At 57.4% G+C, this 19,875-nt stretch overlaps 6 protein-coding genes across 6 annotated transcripts; 2 read left to right on the forward strand and 4 right to left on the reverse strand.

Annotated features, from left to right (window-relative positions):
- Positions 1-525: 525 nt before the first annotated feature.
- On the reverse strand, positions 526-1,425 carry PHYSODRAFT_524694 (hypothetical protein; the record flags this gene model as incomplete). The annotated part of the gene is made up of 1 exon (XM_009537439.1): positions 526-1,425. One exon carries the CDS (start codon positions 1,423-1,425, stop codon positions 526-528), a length of 900 nt encoding a protein of 299 aa, XP_009535734.1.
- Positions 1,426-3,375: 1,950 nt separating this feature from the next.
- Positions 3,376-4,027, reverse strand: PHYSODRAFT_288684 (hypothetical protein). Its single transcript, XM_009537440.1, has one exon. It carries the CDS (start codon positions 4,008-4,010, stop codon positions 3,384-3,386), a length of 627 nt encoding a protein of 208 aa, XP_009535735.1. The 5' UTR covers positions 4,011-4,027; the 3' UTR covers positions 3,376-3,383.
- A 2,080-nt stretch (positions 4,028-6,107) lies between these two features.
- Positions 6,108-7,028, reverse strand: PHYSODRAFT_451744 (hypothetical protein; the record flags this gene model as incomplete). The annotated part of the gene is made up of 1 exon (XM_009537441.1): positions 6,108-7,028. A coding segment is annotated over one exon (921 nt), but the record flags the coding sequence as incomplete, so codon positions are not given.
- An 854-nt stretch (positions 7,029-7,882) lies between these two features.
- On the forward strand, positions 7,883-8,803 carry PHYSODRAFT_452243 (hypothetical protein; the record flags this gene model as incomplete). The annotated part of the gene is made up of 1 exon (XM_009537442.1): positions 7,883-8,803. A coding segment is annotated over one exon (921 nt), but the record flags the coding sequence as incomplete, so codon positions are not given.
- A 1,587-nt stretch (positions 8,804-10,390) lies between these two features.
- PHYSODRAFT_288686 (hypothetical protein) lies at positions 10,391-11,042 on the forward strand. Its single transcript, XM_009537443.1, has one exon. The coding sequence runs from the start codon at positions 10,408-10,410 to the stop codon at positions 11,032-11,034; it is 627 nt and encodes a 208-aa protein (XP_009535738.1). The 5' UTR covers positions 10,391-10,407; the 3' UTR covers positions 11,035-11,042.
- A 1,425-nt stretch (positions 11,043-12,467) lies between these two features.
- PHYSODRAFT_549764 (hypothetical protein) lies at positions 12,468-13,533 on the reverse strand (the record flags this gene model as incomplete). The annotated part of the gene is made up of 1 exon (XM_009537444.1): positions 12,468-13,533. One exon carries the CDS (start codon positions 13,531-13,533, stop codon positions 12,565-12,567), a length of 969 nt encoding a protein of 322 aa, XP_009535739.1. The 3' UTR covers positions 12,468-12,564.
- Between the last annotated feature and the right edge of the window lie 6,342 nt (positions 13,534-19,875).

Consider the following 19,875-nt stretch of genomic DNA (forward strand, 5'->3'; position numbering starts at 1 on the left):
TTTAGACACTTTTGGACATTTTGGACACTTCTAAAGTGTTTAGAACGTTTTAGACGTTTTGGACGTTCTTTACTCGTCCAATTCAAAACCATCACTATGTGGACGTGCTCAAGGCGACTAATGAAAGATCGGTCGATGCCGTGGCTGTGATGACATACAGTATGCCAGGTTGCCATCTGAAAAGATAAAGCTACAGCTGAAGACGATGCCAGGTTTCGGATCTCCGCGATGCAAGATTGACGCTGTCTGGAGATACTGTCATGGTTGAGCGAAGATACCTTTCAGGCTTACCAGGTTTATTAACGTCGACCTGAATAGCGGTTGTTTTGCTGTAGACGATGTAGTGTGCACAAAGATAAAGCTACTGGTATCGCCAAAGCTACCGTGGAATCCTGAGCATTCGCCTCTCCCGAGTAAGGCTCGACTTTTGTTCAACAATAAATGCGATTTCAGATCAAATTCGCCTTCGAAGAAAAAAACTGAAGTCTATTGCGTGGTGGTACAGTCTATGAGGCAACCGGTAGTCTACTGCTGCGGCTGCGGGTGGTGCATCTCCACCATGACGCGGTACAGCCCCGCGCCCGCCACGCCGCCGCACAGCGGAGCCACGATGGGGATCCAGAAGTAGTGGTTGCGCAACGTGAAGACCTTGGTGCCCCAGCCCGCCAAACAAGTGAACAGACGCGGGCCGAAGTCGCGCGCAGGGTTGATGGCGTAGCCCGTGTTCATGCCGAAGGCCATGCCGAGCGCCCAGATGAGCAGGCAGAAGGCGAACGGAGAGCCGACGGGGCCCGCCGACTTGTTGCGCTTGTCCGTGATGGCGTACACGCCCAGCACCAGCATGGCCGTGCCCACGAACTCCGTGTAGAAGGCCGTGTAGTTGGAGATGTTGTCGCTAGGGTACGTGGACCAGCTTCCCTGCGTCGTCTCGCGGTTCGGGTCGACGACGTTCAAGTTCTGGTACTGCATGACGTAGATGACGAAGGCGCCGCAGAAGGCGCCCAGCACCTGCGAGACCATGTAGCCCGGCGCCTTCCACCACGGCAGGCGGCCGTAGACGCAGTGCGCCAACGTCACAGCCGTGTTGAGGTTGGCGCCGCTGATGCCCTCGGAGCAGTAGACGCCGATGAGCACGGCCACGCCCCAGCACATGTTGATGCTGAGCCACGTGCCGTTCTTCTCCTCGGAGTTGACGACCTGGTTGTTCACGCCCATGCCGAAGACGATCATGACGAAGGTGCCGAGGAACTCGGCCAGGCACTCGCGCATGTGCACGCTCTGCACGGCGTAGCGCGACGGGGCCTTGCCGTGCGAGGCGGAGCCGGCCTTGGGCGTGCTCGGCGCGTCGACGTATCCGGTCTCGACCTTGTCGACCAGCTCGTCGTAGGAGACGGCGGCGATGTTCGTGTCTTGCTTGGAAGCCATGGCGACGGAGTCGGTTTGGTTGTTGTTGTTGTTGTTGTTGGCGGTGGTGATGTGGACTGCAGAGCACTACAGTACTCGCGGTCTGTGGAGCGAGCGAGCGAGTGAGTGAGTGAGTGAGTGGAGGACTTGACCAGTTGCTGGTGAAATGCAGAATGAGATCGAGTGCTCCGGTTCGACTCGCCCGCTGCGAATGTCTGTGCAAGCAAACTCGGTCCCGCGTGGAGATTACTTAAGTAATTCATTGCCGATTACTTTGTGGAATCGAGTTCCACTGCGTGCGTTTGTGCGTGTCTATCGAGCCGGGCTCGGGCGGGACTCACAATCCGGCTTGGCCCAACCCGGCTCGAGCCGAGCCGGAGCATCGAGCCCGGATTTGCTTGTTAATTCACGCCCGGCATCTCAGTGATGGCGCTTCGCCGATGTCTATGCTGCCAGCTGTGCGCCAGTCAGCCCTGCCTCAGTCCGCAGAGGATGCGAAGACTTCGTCACGGTGGCCATCAGTTGCTGCTTGCAGCGACCGAGTGTTTACCAGTTGCACCCATTCACTACATGTACGAGCTCAGTAACAGCGCACTACACGCAGTATCGGCAGTGCGTTGAATGTAGGTCGATATTCAAGTGCTGTTGTTTTCAAAATTATGGATATTGTAAACCACTTTGTAGATCGCTGATATTTGCTCAATTGTATCTCGAAAATACGCACCTTGGGATCAAACGTAAAGGTCGACCATTCACCGTTTCACCGCTTCCTCCTTTAAGAGGACACGAAGGCCAACTTCATATCTTCTCTGTGCCATACATGCACCGCTGCCTCGGAGATATGACAACTGGTACTGCATGATTCAAGTAGTTTCCAGCAACGATTGCTTGGGCTGCCGTTGAGTCCGTTGGTTTAACGTCCACGCACCGCACGGCGTGCAATGTGTCATTGCCAATGACGCCCTCCGGCAACAAGTACAGTAAGAGTGACAGCTATCTGTATCCTAATGTCAATTTGAATCTTTGTTGCCAGTAGAACTGTGATGCAGTATTTGACGATTGATTTCATCAGTGCGAAGGTTTTAGGAAAGAGAATAGAATCCGGAAAAGCGAGCTTCCTTCGGAATGCTCATTTTTAACGTCGCTTGCGTTTTCTATTGCCTACCAGCAACAAGGTTCAATTAGTCCAGTTAATTCGAAACACGCTAGCCTGCGAGCGAGATTGACAAGGTCAGACGACGACCAGATCTCGACTCCGCACTGGAAAACAATGTCACTTTTGATCCGACACCTACACTGTACAAGGCCACAGCAAACCGAATCGAAGCGAATTCTGTGCGGCTCGAAGGCTTGGTCCGTGTCATTGCAGCAGCGAGTCGTGGTCGGGTCGCGATCGTGGATACCCAACTTGTTGGGTGTCCATCGCGAGCGAGCACTCGTTGACACTCTGAGCAAGCAACCAGGCCCTCAAGTCCGGCGAGACCATGCTCGATTCTCAGCCACAAACGTAAAAATCAACGCAATGGCACGGCGCCGTGCTGTTCGTATTTGAAAATCATTTTAATCAGTGGACCACGCATATTAATCTACGGACCACTCTCGGCAATACTGTAAGTGTTATAGATACCGCCGACAAGCACCGCAGCTTTCTTACCTCTGCCTTAGTCTTAATAAACGGCACGCTCTAACGTGTATTCCCATGGAGCAGGGCATATCATAGGTATATCCTTGTCTATCAGCCCACGAATCGGTAAATCTTCCGCCCAGTACGCGAAAAACAAGCGCTAATACCCCCAATAAACCATTCGAATCAGGCGATTCGCAACTACTGACAATTTATCCGTCGTCATAGCTTCGGCAGCTCAACCTTCGTCAAAGCTGCCTCCCTACACTGAAACAATCTAACCCATTAATCAACAGCTTGCGAGAAAACATGAAGTCTATTGCGTGGTGGTACAGTCTATGAGGCAACCGGTAGTCTACTGCTGCGGCTGCGGGTGGTGCATCTCCACCATGACGCGGTACAGCCCCGCGCCCGCCACGCCGCCGCACAGCGGAGCCACGATGGGGATCCAGAAGTAGTGGTTGCGCAACGTGAAGACCTTGGTGCCCCAGCCCGCCAAACAAGTGAACAGACGCGGGCCGAAGTCGCGCGCAGGGTTGATGGCGTAGCCCGTGTTCATGCCGAAGGCCATGCCGAGCGCCCAGATGAGCAGGCAGAAGGCGAACGGAGAGCCGACGGGGCCCGCCGACTTGTTGCGCTTGTCCGTGATGGCGTACACGCCCAGCACCAGCATGGCCGTGCCCACGAACTCCGTGTAGAAGGCCGTGTAGTTGGAGATGTTGTCGCTAGGGTACGTGGACCAGCTTCCCTGCGTCGTCTCGCGGTTCGGGTCGACGACGTTCAAGTTCTGGTACTGCATGACGTAGATGACGAAGGCGCCGCAGAAGGCGCCCAGCACCTGCGAGACCATGTAGCCCGGCGCCTTCCACCACGGCAGGCGGCCGTAGACGCAGTGCGCCAACGTCACAGCCGTGTTGAGGTTGGCGCCGCTGATGCCCTCGGAGCAGTAGACGCCGATGAGCACGGCCACGCCCCAGCACATGTTGATGCTGAGCCACGTGCCGTTCTTCTCCTCGGAGTTGACGACCTGGTTGTTCACGCCCATGCCGAAGACGATCATGACGAAGGTGCCGAGGAACTCGGCCAGGCACTCGCGCATGTGCACGCTCTGCACGGCGTAGCGCGACGGGGCCTTGCCGTGCGAGGCGGAGCCGGCCTTGGGCGTGCTCGGCGCGTCGACGTATCCGGTCTCGACCTTGTCGACCAGCTCGTCGTAGGAGACGGCGGCGATGTTCGTGTCTTGCTTGGAAGCCATGGCGACGGAGTCGGTTTGGTTGTTGTTGTTGTTGTTGTTGGCGGTGGTGATGTGGACTGCAGAGCACTACAGTACTCGCGGTCTGTGGAGCGAGCGAGCGAGTGAGTGAGTGAGTGAGTGGAGGACTTGACCAGTTGCTGGTGAAATGCAGAATGGTACTCTTGCGCCTGCGAGTGTCTGCCGCGAAGGACACCGTTGCTGGTCGATCGCAATGCTACGTGCGCCGGTGGATTAATCTTGATTCGTTTTTCTGCTTGGGGTGACGTTCGGTTTCGGCGCGTGTCTTTAGGATGGGGATGGGCGACGAGCCGAATCCAGGCATATGTCGGCTTGGTCGAGCTGGGCTCGGCTCGCCCGCAACGGACTTTCTCACATACAGCCCCGTCACATGTGAGGCAGCTCGAAAAGCAGCGCGTGTACTTGGCCATCGCGCCACGAGCCCGGGGCTGACTCACCACAGGCAGATTGTACTCGCTGAAACGCTACCTCAATACTGCGGTAACGCCCCGGCGGCCTAAGAACGAGTTTCTTGCCAATCGTTTCGTTCTGGTGGGCGGCAGCCTGGCAAGTTTGATCGCAGTCTTAGCCACGCCGGCTCACGTCACTTGGTCTTGGTCTCAATGGCGAGCTACTGACCGGGCTGTTGCGGTGGCGTCGAGCTAGAAACAGCTCCCCACGCCTACCGGCAGATGAATCTCCTTGTACTGACTGTACGTGCATCACGCGCCATCCATCGCTACCGCCGCTACCACCGCCGAAAAGGCCGCCGCTGCCCTGCTTGCTCGCACGGGCACGGTGCAGAGGACTAATACGGCCCTTGGCTGTGGAGATTGATTAAAACCGGTGGGCTGCCGCGATACGCCGCCGATTTGAGGTGGTTCAGATCGATCGGAGCGAGAGGCCCTGTGGAGCCTTCACAGCGGGTGCACCACACAGTGCTGTCGCTCGCCCGCTGGGCCAGGCATTGGGTATGATGCGGCGGCGGCCTAATCTGCGAGGCGGCGACCATACCGGCCCGCCGCGGGGCCCGTGTCGCTGCAGCGAAAAAGGATACCGTATGACGAGCGCATCCGCGAGAGTGGCATCGGTCCGTGCCTTGCTTCAGTTTCTGAGCAAGCAACGTGCGGCGCTGGCGCCCTCTCTTGCGCACGCGCAGCGTCTACGCGCTTGTTTAACTTGACTAGAGCCTCGAGTCTCGAGCCTCGGTCCGAGGCCCTCGGATCGCGAGCCGTGCTCGGTCGGCCTGTGCATGGGCATGTATATCTTGAAGCGCCGTATGGCTATTAATACTCTTTGGATCCCGAGACTGACATGCTCGGCAAATGGCCATGGAGGCAAGCAAGCGCCGATTAGCTGGCACACCGCGATGAGCTGAGGTGGTTCCAGCGTTGCTGGCAAGGATTCGCGTGCTGACAGCTCCGTCTCATTGCGCTGGATCCAGTCGATTGAGGGCCGGTTCAGATGTTACCATGACGAGGAGCACCGCCTGCTCAGAAGCGGTCACCAAGACGCATCAAGGCCAATGGTGGTGCTGGCCCGGTGCCGGTGCTGTTTCCAGGCGCCATCAAGGTACTGAGAGCTTGGGTCGTACTAGATGACAATGCTTAGATTCCAAAAAGGTAGAGCTGTGTACGAGAGTGCGGTGTGTTGCAATTGATGACGGTAGAAATCCAAATAATCTATTGCACTGGTTACAATCTATAAAATAGCGAGCGCAAGCACTCGCTGCGCTGTGATGGAGGCGCTAGCTGCGCGCTGTGGTTTTCTCGGTTCTCCCCGCTTCTCGCTCACATTCGGACCGCTCGTTCAAAGCAGCGGGCCCCGCGGGTGGTGGATCTCAACTAACAGGCGGTACAGACCCGCGCCGCACACGCCGCCCAGCGAATCGGCCACGATCGGGATCCAGAAGTAGTAGTGACGCAGCGTGAAGACCTTCGATCCCCAGCCGGCGATGGCCGTGAAGATGCGCGGGCCCAGGTCACGCGCCGGGTTGACGGCGTAGCCCGTGTTCATGCCGAAGGCCATGCCGAGCGCCATGATCATGAGGGCGAACGCGAAGGCGTTGCCGTACTTGCCGGCGGGGCGGTTCTTGGTGTCCGTGATGGCGTAGATGCTCATGACGAGCATGGCCGTGCCGACGAACTCGGTGTAGAAGGCCGTGTAGTTGGAGATGTTGTCCCGCGGGTACGTGGCGAAGCTGCTCTGCGTGGTCTCGCGGTTGGGGTCGATCTCGTTCAGGTTCTGCCACTGCATGACCCAAATGCAAAAGGCGCCGCAGAAGGCCCCCAGGAGCTGCGAGATCATGTAACCCGGAGCCTTCCACCACGGCAGGCGGCCGTAGACGCAGTGCGCGAGCGTGACGGCGGTGTTGAGGTTGGCGCCGCTAATGCCTTCGGAGCAGTAGACGCCGATCATGACGCCGATGCCCCAGCAAATGTTGATGCTGAGCCACGTGCCCTTCTCGAGCTCCGAGTTGGTCACTTGGTTGTTAACGCCCATGCCGAAGAGGATCATGACGAAGGTGCCGAGGAACTCGGCGAAGCACTCGCGCAGGTGCACGCTCTCGACGGCGAAGCGGGCGAGGCCCCGCGGCGTGTCCTCGTTGGGGTAGAGCGGAGTGGTGGCCTTGGGCGTGGTGGGCATGCCGGCGTAGCCGCTCTCGACCTTGTCGGCCAGGTCGTCGAAGCCCTGGACTTGGCAGGCGGGCGACACGCCGGCGGTCTGGTTGGACGGGGTCGGAGCCATGGCGGCGGCAAGGTTTCACTTGGGAGGCGGTTGGCTGGCAGAAGCGGAGGCTTGGCCAGTAGCTGGTGAAAAGCGGAATGACACTTGCTCGGGTGTGGCTTTCCCCCCGAGACTTCCATCCGCTAGAACGATGAGAATGCAGGTTGCAGAGCGCTGCTCGAAGTATCTAGTAGCGTATCGTCCATAGGTAGGTTGCTTGTCTAGGTTGAAGTGGAACTCGCGTGTTTCTCGCGCTCGGATCTTTGATTTTTGTAAACGGATCCGTGTTGGATCGCGAGGCTGAAGCAGTCAGAGTGGGGTTCAGTTCGGTCAGCCACGCCTGTCAGAGACACCATGGCTGCGATGGATAGCGCAGTTGTTGTCGGAGTGCAGTCACTCAAATACGATCCGAACGCAGGCATTTCTCGCTCGACAAAGGTAACTGGAGCTGCAACAACTAATGTTAAACCAAACACAACGTTCACCAGAAGCACAACTACTGCGCGTTAAGTATTTTAGTAAATCCACTCACCACAAACAACATATCGGCCTTATCCCGCGCCGGCCCACGCCGCCCAACGGCAGCTTTGATCGCCATCGTAAGCTGATTCGAAACTCCCTAGCAAGAAACCGCTTTGGTCCGAGTGGTTCGTACCCGGTCAGGTGCCGCGACCACGCATCAACAGAAATTAATTCGCAGCCGGCAACAACCCGCTGATCTAGCTCACTCGACAGCGCCACTATCCACTGCCCCAGCACCGCTCACCCGGACGAAAGCCACACCCGAGCAAGTGTCATTCCGCTTTTCACCAGCTACTGGCCAAGCCTCCGCTTCTGCCAGCCAACCGCCTCCCAAGTGAAACCTTGCCGCCGCCATGGCTCCGACCCCGTCCAACCAGACCGCCGGCGTGTCGCCCGCCTGCCAAGTCCAGGGCTTCGACGACCTGGCCGACAAGGTCGAGAGCGGCTACGCCGGCATGCCCACCACGCCCAAGGCCACCACTCCGCTCTACCCCAACGAGGACACGCCGCGGGGCCTCGCCCGCTTCGCCGTCGAGAGCGTGCACCTGCGCGAGTGCTTCGCCGAGTTCCTCGGCACCTTCGTCATGATCCTCTTCGGCGTGGGCGTTAACAACCAAGTGACCAACTCGGAGCTCGAGAAGGGCACGTGGCTCAGCATCAACATTTGCTGGGGCATCGGCGTCATGATCGGCGTCTACTGCTCCGAAGGCATTAGCGGCGCCAACCTCAACACCGCCGTCACGCTCGCGCACTGCGTCTACGGCCGCCTGCCGTGGTGGAAGGCTCCGGGTTACATGATCTCGCAGCTCCTGGGGGCCTTCTGCGGCGCCTTTTGCATTTGGGTCATGCAGTGGCAGAACCTGAACGAGATCGACCCCAACCGCGAGACCACGCAGAGCAGCTTCGCCACGTACCCGCGGGACAACATCTCCAACTACACGGCCTTCTACACCGAGTTCGTCGGCACGGCCATGCTCGTCATGAGCATCTACGCCATCACGGACACCAAGAACCGCCCCGCCGGCAAGTACGGCAACGCCTTCGCGTTCGCCCTCATGATCATGGCGCTCGGCATGGCCTTCGGCATGAACACGGGCTACGCCGTCAACCCGGCGCGTGACCTGGGCCCGCGCATCTTCACGGCCATCGCCGGCTGGGGATCGAAGGTCTTCACGCTGCGTCACTACTACTTCTGGATCCCGATCGTGGCCGATTCGCTGGGCGGCGTGTGCGGCGCGGGTCTGTACCGCCTGTTAGTTGAGATCCACCACCCGCGGGGCCCGCTGCTTTGAACGAGCGGTCCGAATGTGAGCGAGAAGCGGGGAGAACCGAGAAAACCACAGCGCGCAGCTAGCGCCTCCATCACAGCGCAGCGAGTGCTTGCGCTCGCTATTTTATAGATTGTAACCAGTGCAATAGATTATTTGGATTTCTACCGTCATCAATTGCAACACACCGCACTCTCGTACACAGCTCTACCTTTTTGGAATCTAAGCATTGTCATCTAGTACGACCCAAGCTCTCAGTACCTTGATGGCGCCTGGAAACAGCACCGGCACCGGGCCAGCACCACCATTGGCCTTGATGCGTCTTGGTGACCGCTTCTGAGCAGGCGGTGCTCCTCGTCATGGTAACATCTGAACCGGCCCTCAATCGACTGGATCCAGCGCAATGAGACGGAGCTGTCAGCACGCGAATCCTTGCCAGCAACGCTGGAACCACCTCAGCTCATCGCGGTGTGCCAGCTAATCGGCGCTTGCTTGCCTCCATGGCCATTTGCCGAGCATGTCAGTCTCGGGATCCAAAGAGTATTAATAGCCATACGGCGCTTCAAGATATACATGCCCATGCACAGGCCGACCGAGCACGGCTCGCGATCCGAGGGCCTCGGACCGAGGCTCGAGACTCGAGGCTCTAGTCAAGTTAAACAAGCGCGTAGACGCTGCGCGTGCGCAAGAGAGGGCGCCAGCGCCGCACGTTGCTTGCTCAGAAACTGAAGCAAGGCACGGACCGATGCCACTCTCGCGGATGCGCTCGTCATACGGTATCCTTTTTCGCTGCAGCGACACGGGCCCCGCGGCGGGCCGGTATGGTCGCCGCCTCGCAGATTAGGCCGCCGCCGCATCATACCCAATGCCTGGCCCAGCGGGCGAGCGACAGCACTGTGTGGTGCACCCGCTGTGAAGGCTCCACAGGGCCTCTCGCTCCGATCGATCTGAACCACCTCAAATCGGCGGCGTATCGCGGCAGCCCACCGGTTTTAATCAATCTCCACAGCCAAGGGCCGTATTAGTCCTCTGCACCGTCATCCCCATCCTAAAGACACGCGCCGAAACCGAACGTCACCCCAAGCAGAAAAACGAATCAAGATTAATCCACCGGCGCACGTAGCATTGCGATCGACCAGCAACGGTGTCCTTCGCGGCAGGCACTCGCAGGCGCAAGAGTACCATTCTGCATTTCACCAGCAACTGGTCAAGTCCTCCACTCACTCACTCACTCACTCGCTCGCTCGCTCCACAGACCGCGAGTACTGTAGTGCTCTGCAGTCCACATCACCACCGCCAACAACAACAACAACAACAACCAAACCGACTCCGTCGCCATGGCTTCCAAGCAAGACACGAACATCGCCGCCGTCTCCTACGACGAGCTGGTCGACAAGGTCGAGACCGGATACGTCGACGCGCCGAGCACGCCCAAGGCCGGCTCCGCCTCGCACGGCAAGGCCCCGTCGCGCTACGCCGTGCAGAGCGTGCACATGCGCGAGTGCCTGGCCGAGTTCCTCGGCACCTTCGTCATGATCGTCTTCGGCATGGGCGTGAACAACCAGGTCGTCAACTCCGAGGAGAAGAACGGCACGTGGCTCAGCATCAACATGTGCTGGGGCGTGGCCGTGCTCATCGGCGTCTACTGCTCCGAGGGCATCAGCGGCGCCAACCTCAACACGGCTGTGACGTTGGCGCACTGCGTCTACGGCCGCCTGCCGTGGTGGAAGGCGCCGGGCTACATGCTGTCGCAGCTGCTGGGCGCCTTCTGCGGCGCCTTCGTCATCTACGTCATGCAGTACCAGAACTTGAACGTCGTCGACCCGAACCGCGAGACGACGCAGGGAAGCTGGTCCACGTACCCTAGCGACAACATCTCCAACTACACGGCCTTCTACACGGAGTTCGTGGGCACGGCCATGCTGGTGCTGGGCGTGTACGCCATCACGGACAAGCGCAACAAGTCGGCGGGCCCCGTCGGCTCTCCGTTCGCCTTCTGCCTGCTCATCTGGGCGCTCGGCATGGCCTTCGGCATGAACACGGGCTACGCCATCAACCCTGCGCGCGACTTCGGCCCGCGTCTGTTCACTTGTTTGGCGGGCTGGGGCACCAAGGTCTTCACGTTGCGCAACCACTACTTCTGGATCCCCATCGTGGCTCCGCTGTGCGGCGGCGTGGCGGGCGCGGGGCTGTACCGCGTCATGGTGGAGATGCACCACCCGCAGCCGCAGCAGTAGACTACCGGTTGCCTCATAGACTGTACCACCACGCAATAGACTTCATGTTTTCTCGCAAGCTGTTGATTAATGGGTTAGATTGTTTCAGTGTAGGGAGGCAGCTTTGACGAAGGTTGAGCTGCCGAAGCTATGACGACGGATAAATTGTCAGTAGTTGCGAATCGCCTGATTCGAATGGTTTATTGGGGGTATTAGCGCTTGTTTTTCGCGTACTGGGCGGAAGATTTACCGATTCGTGGGCTGATAGACAAGGATATACCTATGATATGCCCTGCTCCATGGGAATACACGTTAGAGCGTGCCGTTTATTAAGACTAAGGCAGAGGTAAGAAAGCTGCGGTGCTTGTCGGCGGTATCTATAACACTTACAGTATTGCCGAGAGTGGTCCGTAGATTAATATGCGTGGTCCACTGATTAAAATGATTTTCAAATACGAACAGCACGGCGCCGTGCCATTGCGTTGATTTTTACGTTTGTGGCTGAGAATCGAGCATGGTCTCGCCGGACTTGAGGGCCTGGTTGCTTGCTCAGAGTGTCAACGAGTGCTCGCTCGCGATGGACACCCAACAAGTTGGGTATCCACGATCGCGACCCGACCACGACTCGCTGCTGCAATGACACGGACCAAGCCTTCGAGCCGCACAGAATTCGCTTCGATTCGGTTTGCTGTGGCCTTGTACAGTGTAGGTGTCGGATCAAAAGTGACATTGTTTTCCAGTGCGGAGTCGAGATCTGGTCGTCGTCTGACCTTGTCAATCTCGCTCGCAGGCTAGCGTGTTTCGAATTAACTGGACTAATTGATCCTTGTTGCTGGTAGGCAATAGAAAACGCAAGCGACGTTAAAAATGAGCATTCCGAAGTAAGCTCGCTTTTCCGGATTCTATTCTCTTTCCTAAAACCTTCGCACTGATGAAATCAATCGTCAAATACTGCATCACAGTTCTACTGGCAACAAAGATTCAAATTGCATTAGGATACAGATACCACCATTGAGCCTCGAGTGGCCCTCATAAAGGGGGACGCTGTCGTTGAGGTGCGATCGTGGTGTTGGATCCCAATCAGACCCACGAATTGTTAGCGTATACGTATCTGCTGGCTCGGATAGTCGATTCTAGGTAGTGTGTTGCCGCATGATTCTTTGATGTTATATTGAGCTGAAGTTAGCTTTTGGTTTTTCTTGGTGTTGGACCTCGAGATAGTACCGCATTCTATTGCAAGTAGAACTACTATTGCTTGGGATGCCAAGTGATGTCGTTTTCGTTTGCACTTCAACGTCGCTAGCCAATCAGTGCTGGGTGAAGCGGTTAAAGTGTAAGCTTGATGACCATAAAACCCTACCAAAACACAACAACAACCCGTCCAAATTCCGAACGCATTGTGGACTGAAAATACCATCAACACTGTCGATAGTATACACGCCAACAAAACAATAGGACCAGTAGATACGATAATTTATTCCTTGACTTCTATAATACACTCAGTTCTAGGGACCCTTCAGAGGAGTGGCCATTCTCCGTTCCAGTCTCGCTCTACAGCAGCGGAGACTGCGGCTGCGGGTGGTGGATCTCCACCAACGCGCGGTACAGACCCGCGCCGCACACGCCGCCCAGAGAATCGGCCACGAGTGGGATCCAGAAGTAGTAGTTGCGCGTCGTGAAGACCTTCGATCCCCAGCCGGCGATGGCCGTGAAGATGCGAGGACCTAGGTCGCGCGCCGGGTTGACGGCGTAGCCCGTGTTCATGCCGAAGGCCATGCCGAGCGCCATGATCATGAGGGCGAAGGCGAAGGGTGCGCCCACGGGGCCGGCCGCGCGGTTGCGCTTGTCCGTGATGGCGTAGATGCTGAGCACCAGCATGGCCGTGCCCACGAACTCCGTGTAGAAGGCCGTGTAGTTGGAGATGGTGTCGCTAGGGTACGTGGCGAAGCTGCTCTGCGTAGTCTCGCGCTGCGGGTCGATGACGTTGAGGTTCTGGTACTGCATGACGTAGATGACGAAGGCGCCGCAGAAGGCGCCCAGCAGCTGCGACAGCATGTAGCCCGGCGCCTTCCACCACGGCAGGCGGCCGTAGACGCAGTGCGCCAACGTCACAGCCGTGTTGAGGTTGGCGCCGCTGATGCCCTCGGAGCAGTACACGCCGATGAGCACGCCGATGCCCCAGCACATGTTGATGCTGAGCCACGTGCCGTTGGCGTCCTGCGAGTTGGTCACTTGGTTGTTGACGCCCATGCCGAAGACGATCATGACGAAGGTGCCGAGGAACTCGGCGAAGCACTCGCGCACGTGCACGCTCTGCACGGCGAAGCGGGCCAGGCCCTGCGGCTTTGCGCCGCTGGAGGCGAGGGCGGCGAACGGCATGGCCTTGGGGGTCGTGGGCATCACGGCGTAGCCGCACTCGACCTTGTCGGCCGCGTCGTCGGACGGCTGAGCGGCAGCGGTGGTGGCAGCGATAGATGCCACGTTGGGCGTGGCCATTGCTGCGGACGGCAGTGGAGCCATGTCGATTTGCGTTGGTAGTTGATGGTGGGGTGGTTGGTGTTGTTGCTTGACCAGTAGCTGGTGAAATGCAGAATGGTCATGGGCCGAGGCGAGCTTGCATCTCCGCGCCTCCGGGATGGCCGGCCGGCGGGAGCAGTCAGTATCAAGCGTGGCCGGCGGACGGTCGCCCGTGTGCATTCATGCTGTACGCGAGTGCGACAGGAGCGGCAGATTATTGCGGGGTTACGCTTTGTTAATTTCGTTCCTGCTCGTTTCTAAGGGAGGGTTCGTCCCGGTTCTGGCCGTTTCTATCACGGTTGATTTGGATATTGTATGGTCCAGTGTGGCGTCCGGCTGTCAGTCAGTCCGTCGGTCGGAGGGGTACGTTCGTACGTGCAATGCACGCAGCACATGCACGACGTCCATGTGCTGCGTGTTTCTGCTTCGACTTGGATTTGAGGGCCGTCCCAGCAAGCAAGCGTTGAAGAGGCCTGAGCTGGTGGTGGATCTCGTTGCGACCACCGAAGCATCGGTTTGATTAGCTGGACGATCCAGCTGAATGGGGTGGAGGAATACTTTATGCTCTGGAAATGCGCGTGAAACCAGCAGTGTGTTGTAAGTTAACACCACGGATGGGTGCTAACGAGCTACGAGAAATCAAGTGTGATTTCGAGAATAACTTAGTCTGCAGCAACTGCGTGTTGTCTGTGACTGAGTAATGGAGTGGTGGTTGAGGACTACGACTACTCGAAGAGACCCGAGGGTTTCTGAGAATGACTCCTGCATGCGTGCAGTTGTTGTGATTGGCTGTAGCCAATGTAGTCGGAAAGAGTCCACGGGGGTTTTACTGCTTGCGGAGCTTTCCCCTACAACAACACTTGAAAGAATAAACATATCCCAATATGACCCACACCAAGCAAGTCGCTCCTGTTTTATGATCAATCTACTTGTAGCTTTGTTACTGAAGCTCTCCTGCTCCTCGATGCGGTCGACGGACAGGATTCCAAGGTGCTCCATGGGACTGAGAGTCTCGTAGGTTATGAGCCCAAAGCATGAGCGCTTGTGGGTATGCAGTTGCAAGTGATGATTGAATTTCGCGTGCATTTGAGTTACTGGTACCGTGAGCGGTGGAAAGGTGTTAGTAGGAAGCAAGGTGGCGCGAATGTGGTTTCCCACGGGTGTATACATCGGACGTAACACGTTTGCATGGTGGGATATGATCGCTGAGTACGATTCAAGGGTCTTGTGTCTGTAAAGCTGGATCATGTGGACGAGTACACGTTATATGTCTGTATGTTGTTCCTGTGAGAGTATCATCGGCTATTAATGAGGATCCTGCGTGGGTTCGAGGTGCTGGTGCTGCCAGCAGAAGGAAGGTGAAAGTGAATATTGACGATTGGTGCTCCAGCGACCGGTGTACGCAGACTACAGCACCGAGGAAAAGTTATCGCTGCGCGCGAGTGGATGAACCCGTGTCGGGTGCTTGTTGTTGAGTACTCAAGGCACGTCCTTATGTTGCTCTTGTAAGAGTTGGGTTTGCGGATAGTGGCAGATGCAGCGTTTGAATGTTGGTAAGGTGATATGAAGGCCCAGTCAGACGAGTATGAATGAATGCTGTTCTGCAGAAGGTGGCTGCGGCTACTAAGGCACCAGCAAGCGATGTAACGTTACCTGATTTGGATCGATGGTGGTTCGAGTTGTATCTTGCACTGAGACTGCTGATTGTGCGTTGAGTGCCGAGGCTCCCGACGCTCCATCGTCGATGTCGACAAGATGATTTAGACTGAGAACACGTTTTGATTTTGGTTTTGTGTATTTATCCCGGGTGGAGCGAAGGCAAGTTGGCAAGCTTATTTTGCGTCATTGAGTTGAGGACAGCGTTTGAGGCTTCACAAGTACATCTTATTCACGATCAGAAGTTATGGTATAAGTTGGCGCTACAAAAGGAGATCATGCATCGAGATGCGTGTTGGCGCCATGCTTTGTGTAAGCATCCATCCGAAATGAAGGCAGTGCTGTTAGCAAATTTGATCGGCTTGATTTTGGAGAGGAAACGTGTAGAGTCTTGTGGTGCGCCCATAGATGTACTCCGGACTGACTTGGGTAGATGAACAGATTGCTAATTCAGTGGGAGAAATGGAGTTGTGTGTTGAAGTGCACCGCTAAGTACGGTTCCGTTCCGTACCTGAACCGTTGGCACGGTTCACCCTGAACCGTCCTGGAACGCTTCCTATTGGCTAATCTTCGGGATGGTCAACTTGGTTGGTTCGACTGTGCAGCAAGCGGTGATTGCACAAGCAGACACAAGAGGACAACAAGAAGGAGAAGAGGGGAGTAGAGTTGAGAAGGACAAGTAGGACAACTTTGGTAACTTTAATCAACTCACTTCGGCATTTGCCATCAACAACACAGGCGTTCCTCGATAGGTTAACAGCCGCAAGGACGCTCGCCGCAAGAACGCTCGACCAAGAACGCTCCGCTCAAGACATGACGACCAAGCGCGCCGAAGTCCTCCTGGGCAGTGGGAACTACTTCCACTGGGAGTACAACATGCGCATGACGCTGGCCCGGAAGGGGCTGCTTGCGCATGTGGATGTCGTCAAGGCGGAGAATGAGATCACGGAGGCGTGGCTCGTGAACGACGCGAAGGCGTTGGGCATCATCGCGCAGGGTGTGGAGATCCAGCACCAGACGAAGATCCGTTCCGCGACGCGTGCCATGCAGGCGTGGAACACTCTGAGGGAGTACTACAACCGTACCACGCTGCACAACCGTGTCGCCATGACCAGGCGTCTGCACGAGTTCAAGATGGACTCTGGAACGTCGATGGCCAAGCATCTGGACGCGTTCGACGAACTGATCGTTGGGCTGCAGACGATGGGAGAACCGGTCGACGAGGCACGGCAGCTCGTGGTGCTGCTGAGTAGCCTACCGTCGGAGTACGAGCTGATCGCATCCATCCTGGAGAACGCCAAGGATGTCACGTTGAACGACGTGAAGGAGAAGCTGTTGAAGGAGTTTGAACGGCTCGAGAAGAAGGATTCCACTACGGAGAAAGCGTTCCGCGCCAACGGGAGCGCTGGCCGGTTCAAGGGCGGTCGTGGAAACGGTCGCAAGGGGAACGGTCCGAAGAAGAACGGTGCCTTCAAGGGCAAGTGCTTTCAGTGCGACCAGGTGGGCCACATGAAGCGGGACTGCCCGGGCAAGAACGGTAGCGCTGGGAACGACACCGTGTTCGCCGTGGGTGAGGAACGCCTCGCCGGGTGGCTGATCGATAGCGGGGCGTCATCCCACATGACCCCGCGTCGTGACGACCTCTTTGAAATGGATGTAACGGTCACTGGCATGCAGGTGACTATCGCCGACGGAAAGCAGCTGCCGGTCGTCGGGCGAGGAACGGTCAAGCTGACCGGGATGGACGGGAAACGCATCACAATGAAGGACGTGCTGTACATTCCGGGACTCGACAGACGGTTGCTGTTGGTAGGGAAGCTTGCGGAACGCGGTCTGAGCGTTGAGTTCCAGCGTTCCTCGTGTGTCATCTGGGGGAACACCAGCGCGGTCGCGATGGGCAAGAAGATTGGCAAGGCGTTTGTGCTCGACTGCGAGCAGGAGTCGACACGGTTCGTGGAATACGCCGCAGTGGGAGCTTTGGCACGCTCGCATGGGCCACCCGAGCGAGAACGGTATGGCCAAGACTCAGCGTGCTACGAACGGTTTGCCAACCGTGGGGCGTAGCATCAAGACCTTGTGCGGCGGATGCATGAAGGGGAAGCAGGCCGTGACATCGTTCCCGGCACGGTCGACGACGAAGACATCGCGTGTGTTGGAACTAGTCCACACGGATGTGATGGGGCCGGTGAGAACGGTCTCCAAGGGTGGTGCGAAGTACGTGCTGACGTTCGTGGACGACTACTCAAGGTATGTCGTGGCGTACTTCATGAAGAAGAAGAGCGAAGTGGCCGACAAGCTGAAGGAGTTCAAGGCGTTCTACGAGAACCAATGGGGAGAACGCTTGAAGTGCCTGCGCTCGGACAATGGAACGGAGTTCGTGAACAAGACGGTCACGGATCTCTGTCGCCGGAACGGTATCATGCATCAGCGAACGGTGCCCTACAGCCCGCAGCAGAACGGAGTTGCGGAACGCATGAGCCGGACGATCATGGAGAAGGCACGCGGTATGTTACACTACAAGGGCGTGTCGACGGAATGGTGGGCGAAGGCTGTGAGCACGGCGGTGTACGTGATCATCCGTTCCACGAACACGGAACGCTCGGATGTGACGCCGTACGAGGTCAGCTTCAAGGTGAAGCCACGGATGGATCATCTGCGTGTGTTCGGCTCACCGGGGTACGCTCACATTGACGATGCGAAGAGGACGAAGCTCGAGCCCAAGAGCTTTAGGTGCATGTTCCTCGGGTATGCGGAGAACGCTAAGGGGTACCGTGTATACGACATGGATGCGTCCAAGGTCAAGGTGTCACGGTCGGTCAAGCTGGGCCAGCGCGAGGTGGGCGGAATCTATGATACGCACTCGCCGCAGCATGGAACGGTCATCCATGTGACCAAGGACGGAGATGTGCCAACCGTTCCTATCGAGGTGGAACGGCAACCGGTCGAGGACGAACCCATGGAAGCTGTTGAGGAACCCGTTCCAGACGTCGAGATGGATGAGGCTGAGCCAGAGCAGGAGGTACTGCAGCTGCCGGCACCGGAACGCCCAGCTGCCACTGGATTGGAGTTGACTGCGTACCGGCCTCCACCTCAAGCGTTCCAGACGACCACCTGGTGTTCCACCCCGAGCCGGAACGGACAAGCAGATCCCGTGAACCGGTGTTTCTCTTGGGGAACGGTGACGATGAAGATGGCGAGGAACGCAAGTCGGAAGGGAGTGATGGGCCGCCGTCCCCGAAGCGACCCAGGATCGACGAGGACGGTCTCATTGCGGAGGCTGCACTGGCGTACGTGGCCAGGATCGACGATGGAACGGATGTCCCGGCAACGTATGCGCAGGCCATTGCTAGCGAAGAGGCAGATGCCTGGCGGGATGCAATGGACACGGAGTTGCTCTCGCACGAACGGAACGGAACGTGGACGCTGGTACGACGTGGAACGCATACGCGTACGATTGGTAGCCGGTGGGTGTTTGCCAAGAAGCGTGACGAGAACGGTCGCGTGATCCGGTACAAGGCACGGTTGGTTGCGAAGGGTTTCAAGCAGAAGTACGGTGTCGACTTTTTCGAGACGTACTCCCCGGTCGCGAACATGAATTCGATCCGGGTCGTGCTGGCAGTGTGCGTGGCAGACGCATACGTGATGGAGCAGTTGGACGCGGACACAGCGTTCCTGAACAGTGAGCTGACGGACCGTGTGTACATGGAGGTGCCATTTGGTATTGAGAACGCTGCGAACTACGTGTGCCAGCTGAACAAGGCTATCTACGGCCTGAAGCAGGCGACCAGTGCGTGGAACAAGACCATCCACCGCGTGTTCTTGGGGAACGGTTTCAAGAGCTGCGGGGCGGACCAGTGTGTCTACGTCAAGCGTTCCAGGAACGGCTTCATTTACGTGTGTCTGTACGTCGACGACATGATCATCGCTGCGAAGACGAGTGGTGAGGTTTGTGAGGTGAAGAACGCTTTGAAGAACGCGTTCAAGATGAAGGAGCTCGGCACGGCGAAGTTCATCTTGGGTATGGAGATCGATCACAACAAGAACGCTCGGACGCTCATGATCAAGCAGACGAGGTACATTGACGACGTGGCGGAACGGTTCGGCCAGCGGAACGCTAAGCCTGTGGACAACCCGTGCACGTCGGGCCTGAAGCTGACTAAGACGCAGTCGCCCGGAACGGATGAAGAGCGTACTGAGATAAAGTCACGGCCGTACCGTTCCCTGATCGGATGTCTGCTGTACATCACGACATGCACCAGACCGGACATCGCGTACGTGGTGACCCAGTTGTCGCGATTCCTGGAGAACCCCGGTCTGCAGCATTGGCGAGCTGCCATTCGCGTGCTACGCTACTTGAAGACAACCCGGGAGTACGGTATCGTGTACCAAGGTGGCGACGACAGCATCACGGTTGAAGCGTTCACGGACGCCGATTGAGGAAGCAACATTGACGACAGGCGTTCCGTGTCGGGATTCGTGGTGATGATCGGGAACGCTCCCGTAGTGTTCAAGTCCAAGTTCCAGAGAACGGTTGCGCTCAGCTCTGCGGAAGCTGAGTACATGGCACTGAGCCTGTGCGTGCAGGAGGTACTCTGGACGCGTGCGATGCTGAAGAACATGGGCAAGGAACGAGTGGACGCGACGCAGCTTTGGGAAGACAACCAAGGAGCGATCGCGCTGGTCCAGAAC

This window comes from Phytophthora sojae (assembly GCF_000149755.1).
Source record: "Phytophthora sojae unplaced genomic scaffold PHYSOscaffold_10, whole genome shotgun sequence".
Lineage (NCBI taxonomy): Eukaryota > Oomycota > Peronosporomycetes > Peronosporales > Peronosporaceae > Phytophthora > Phytophthora sojae.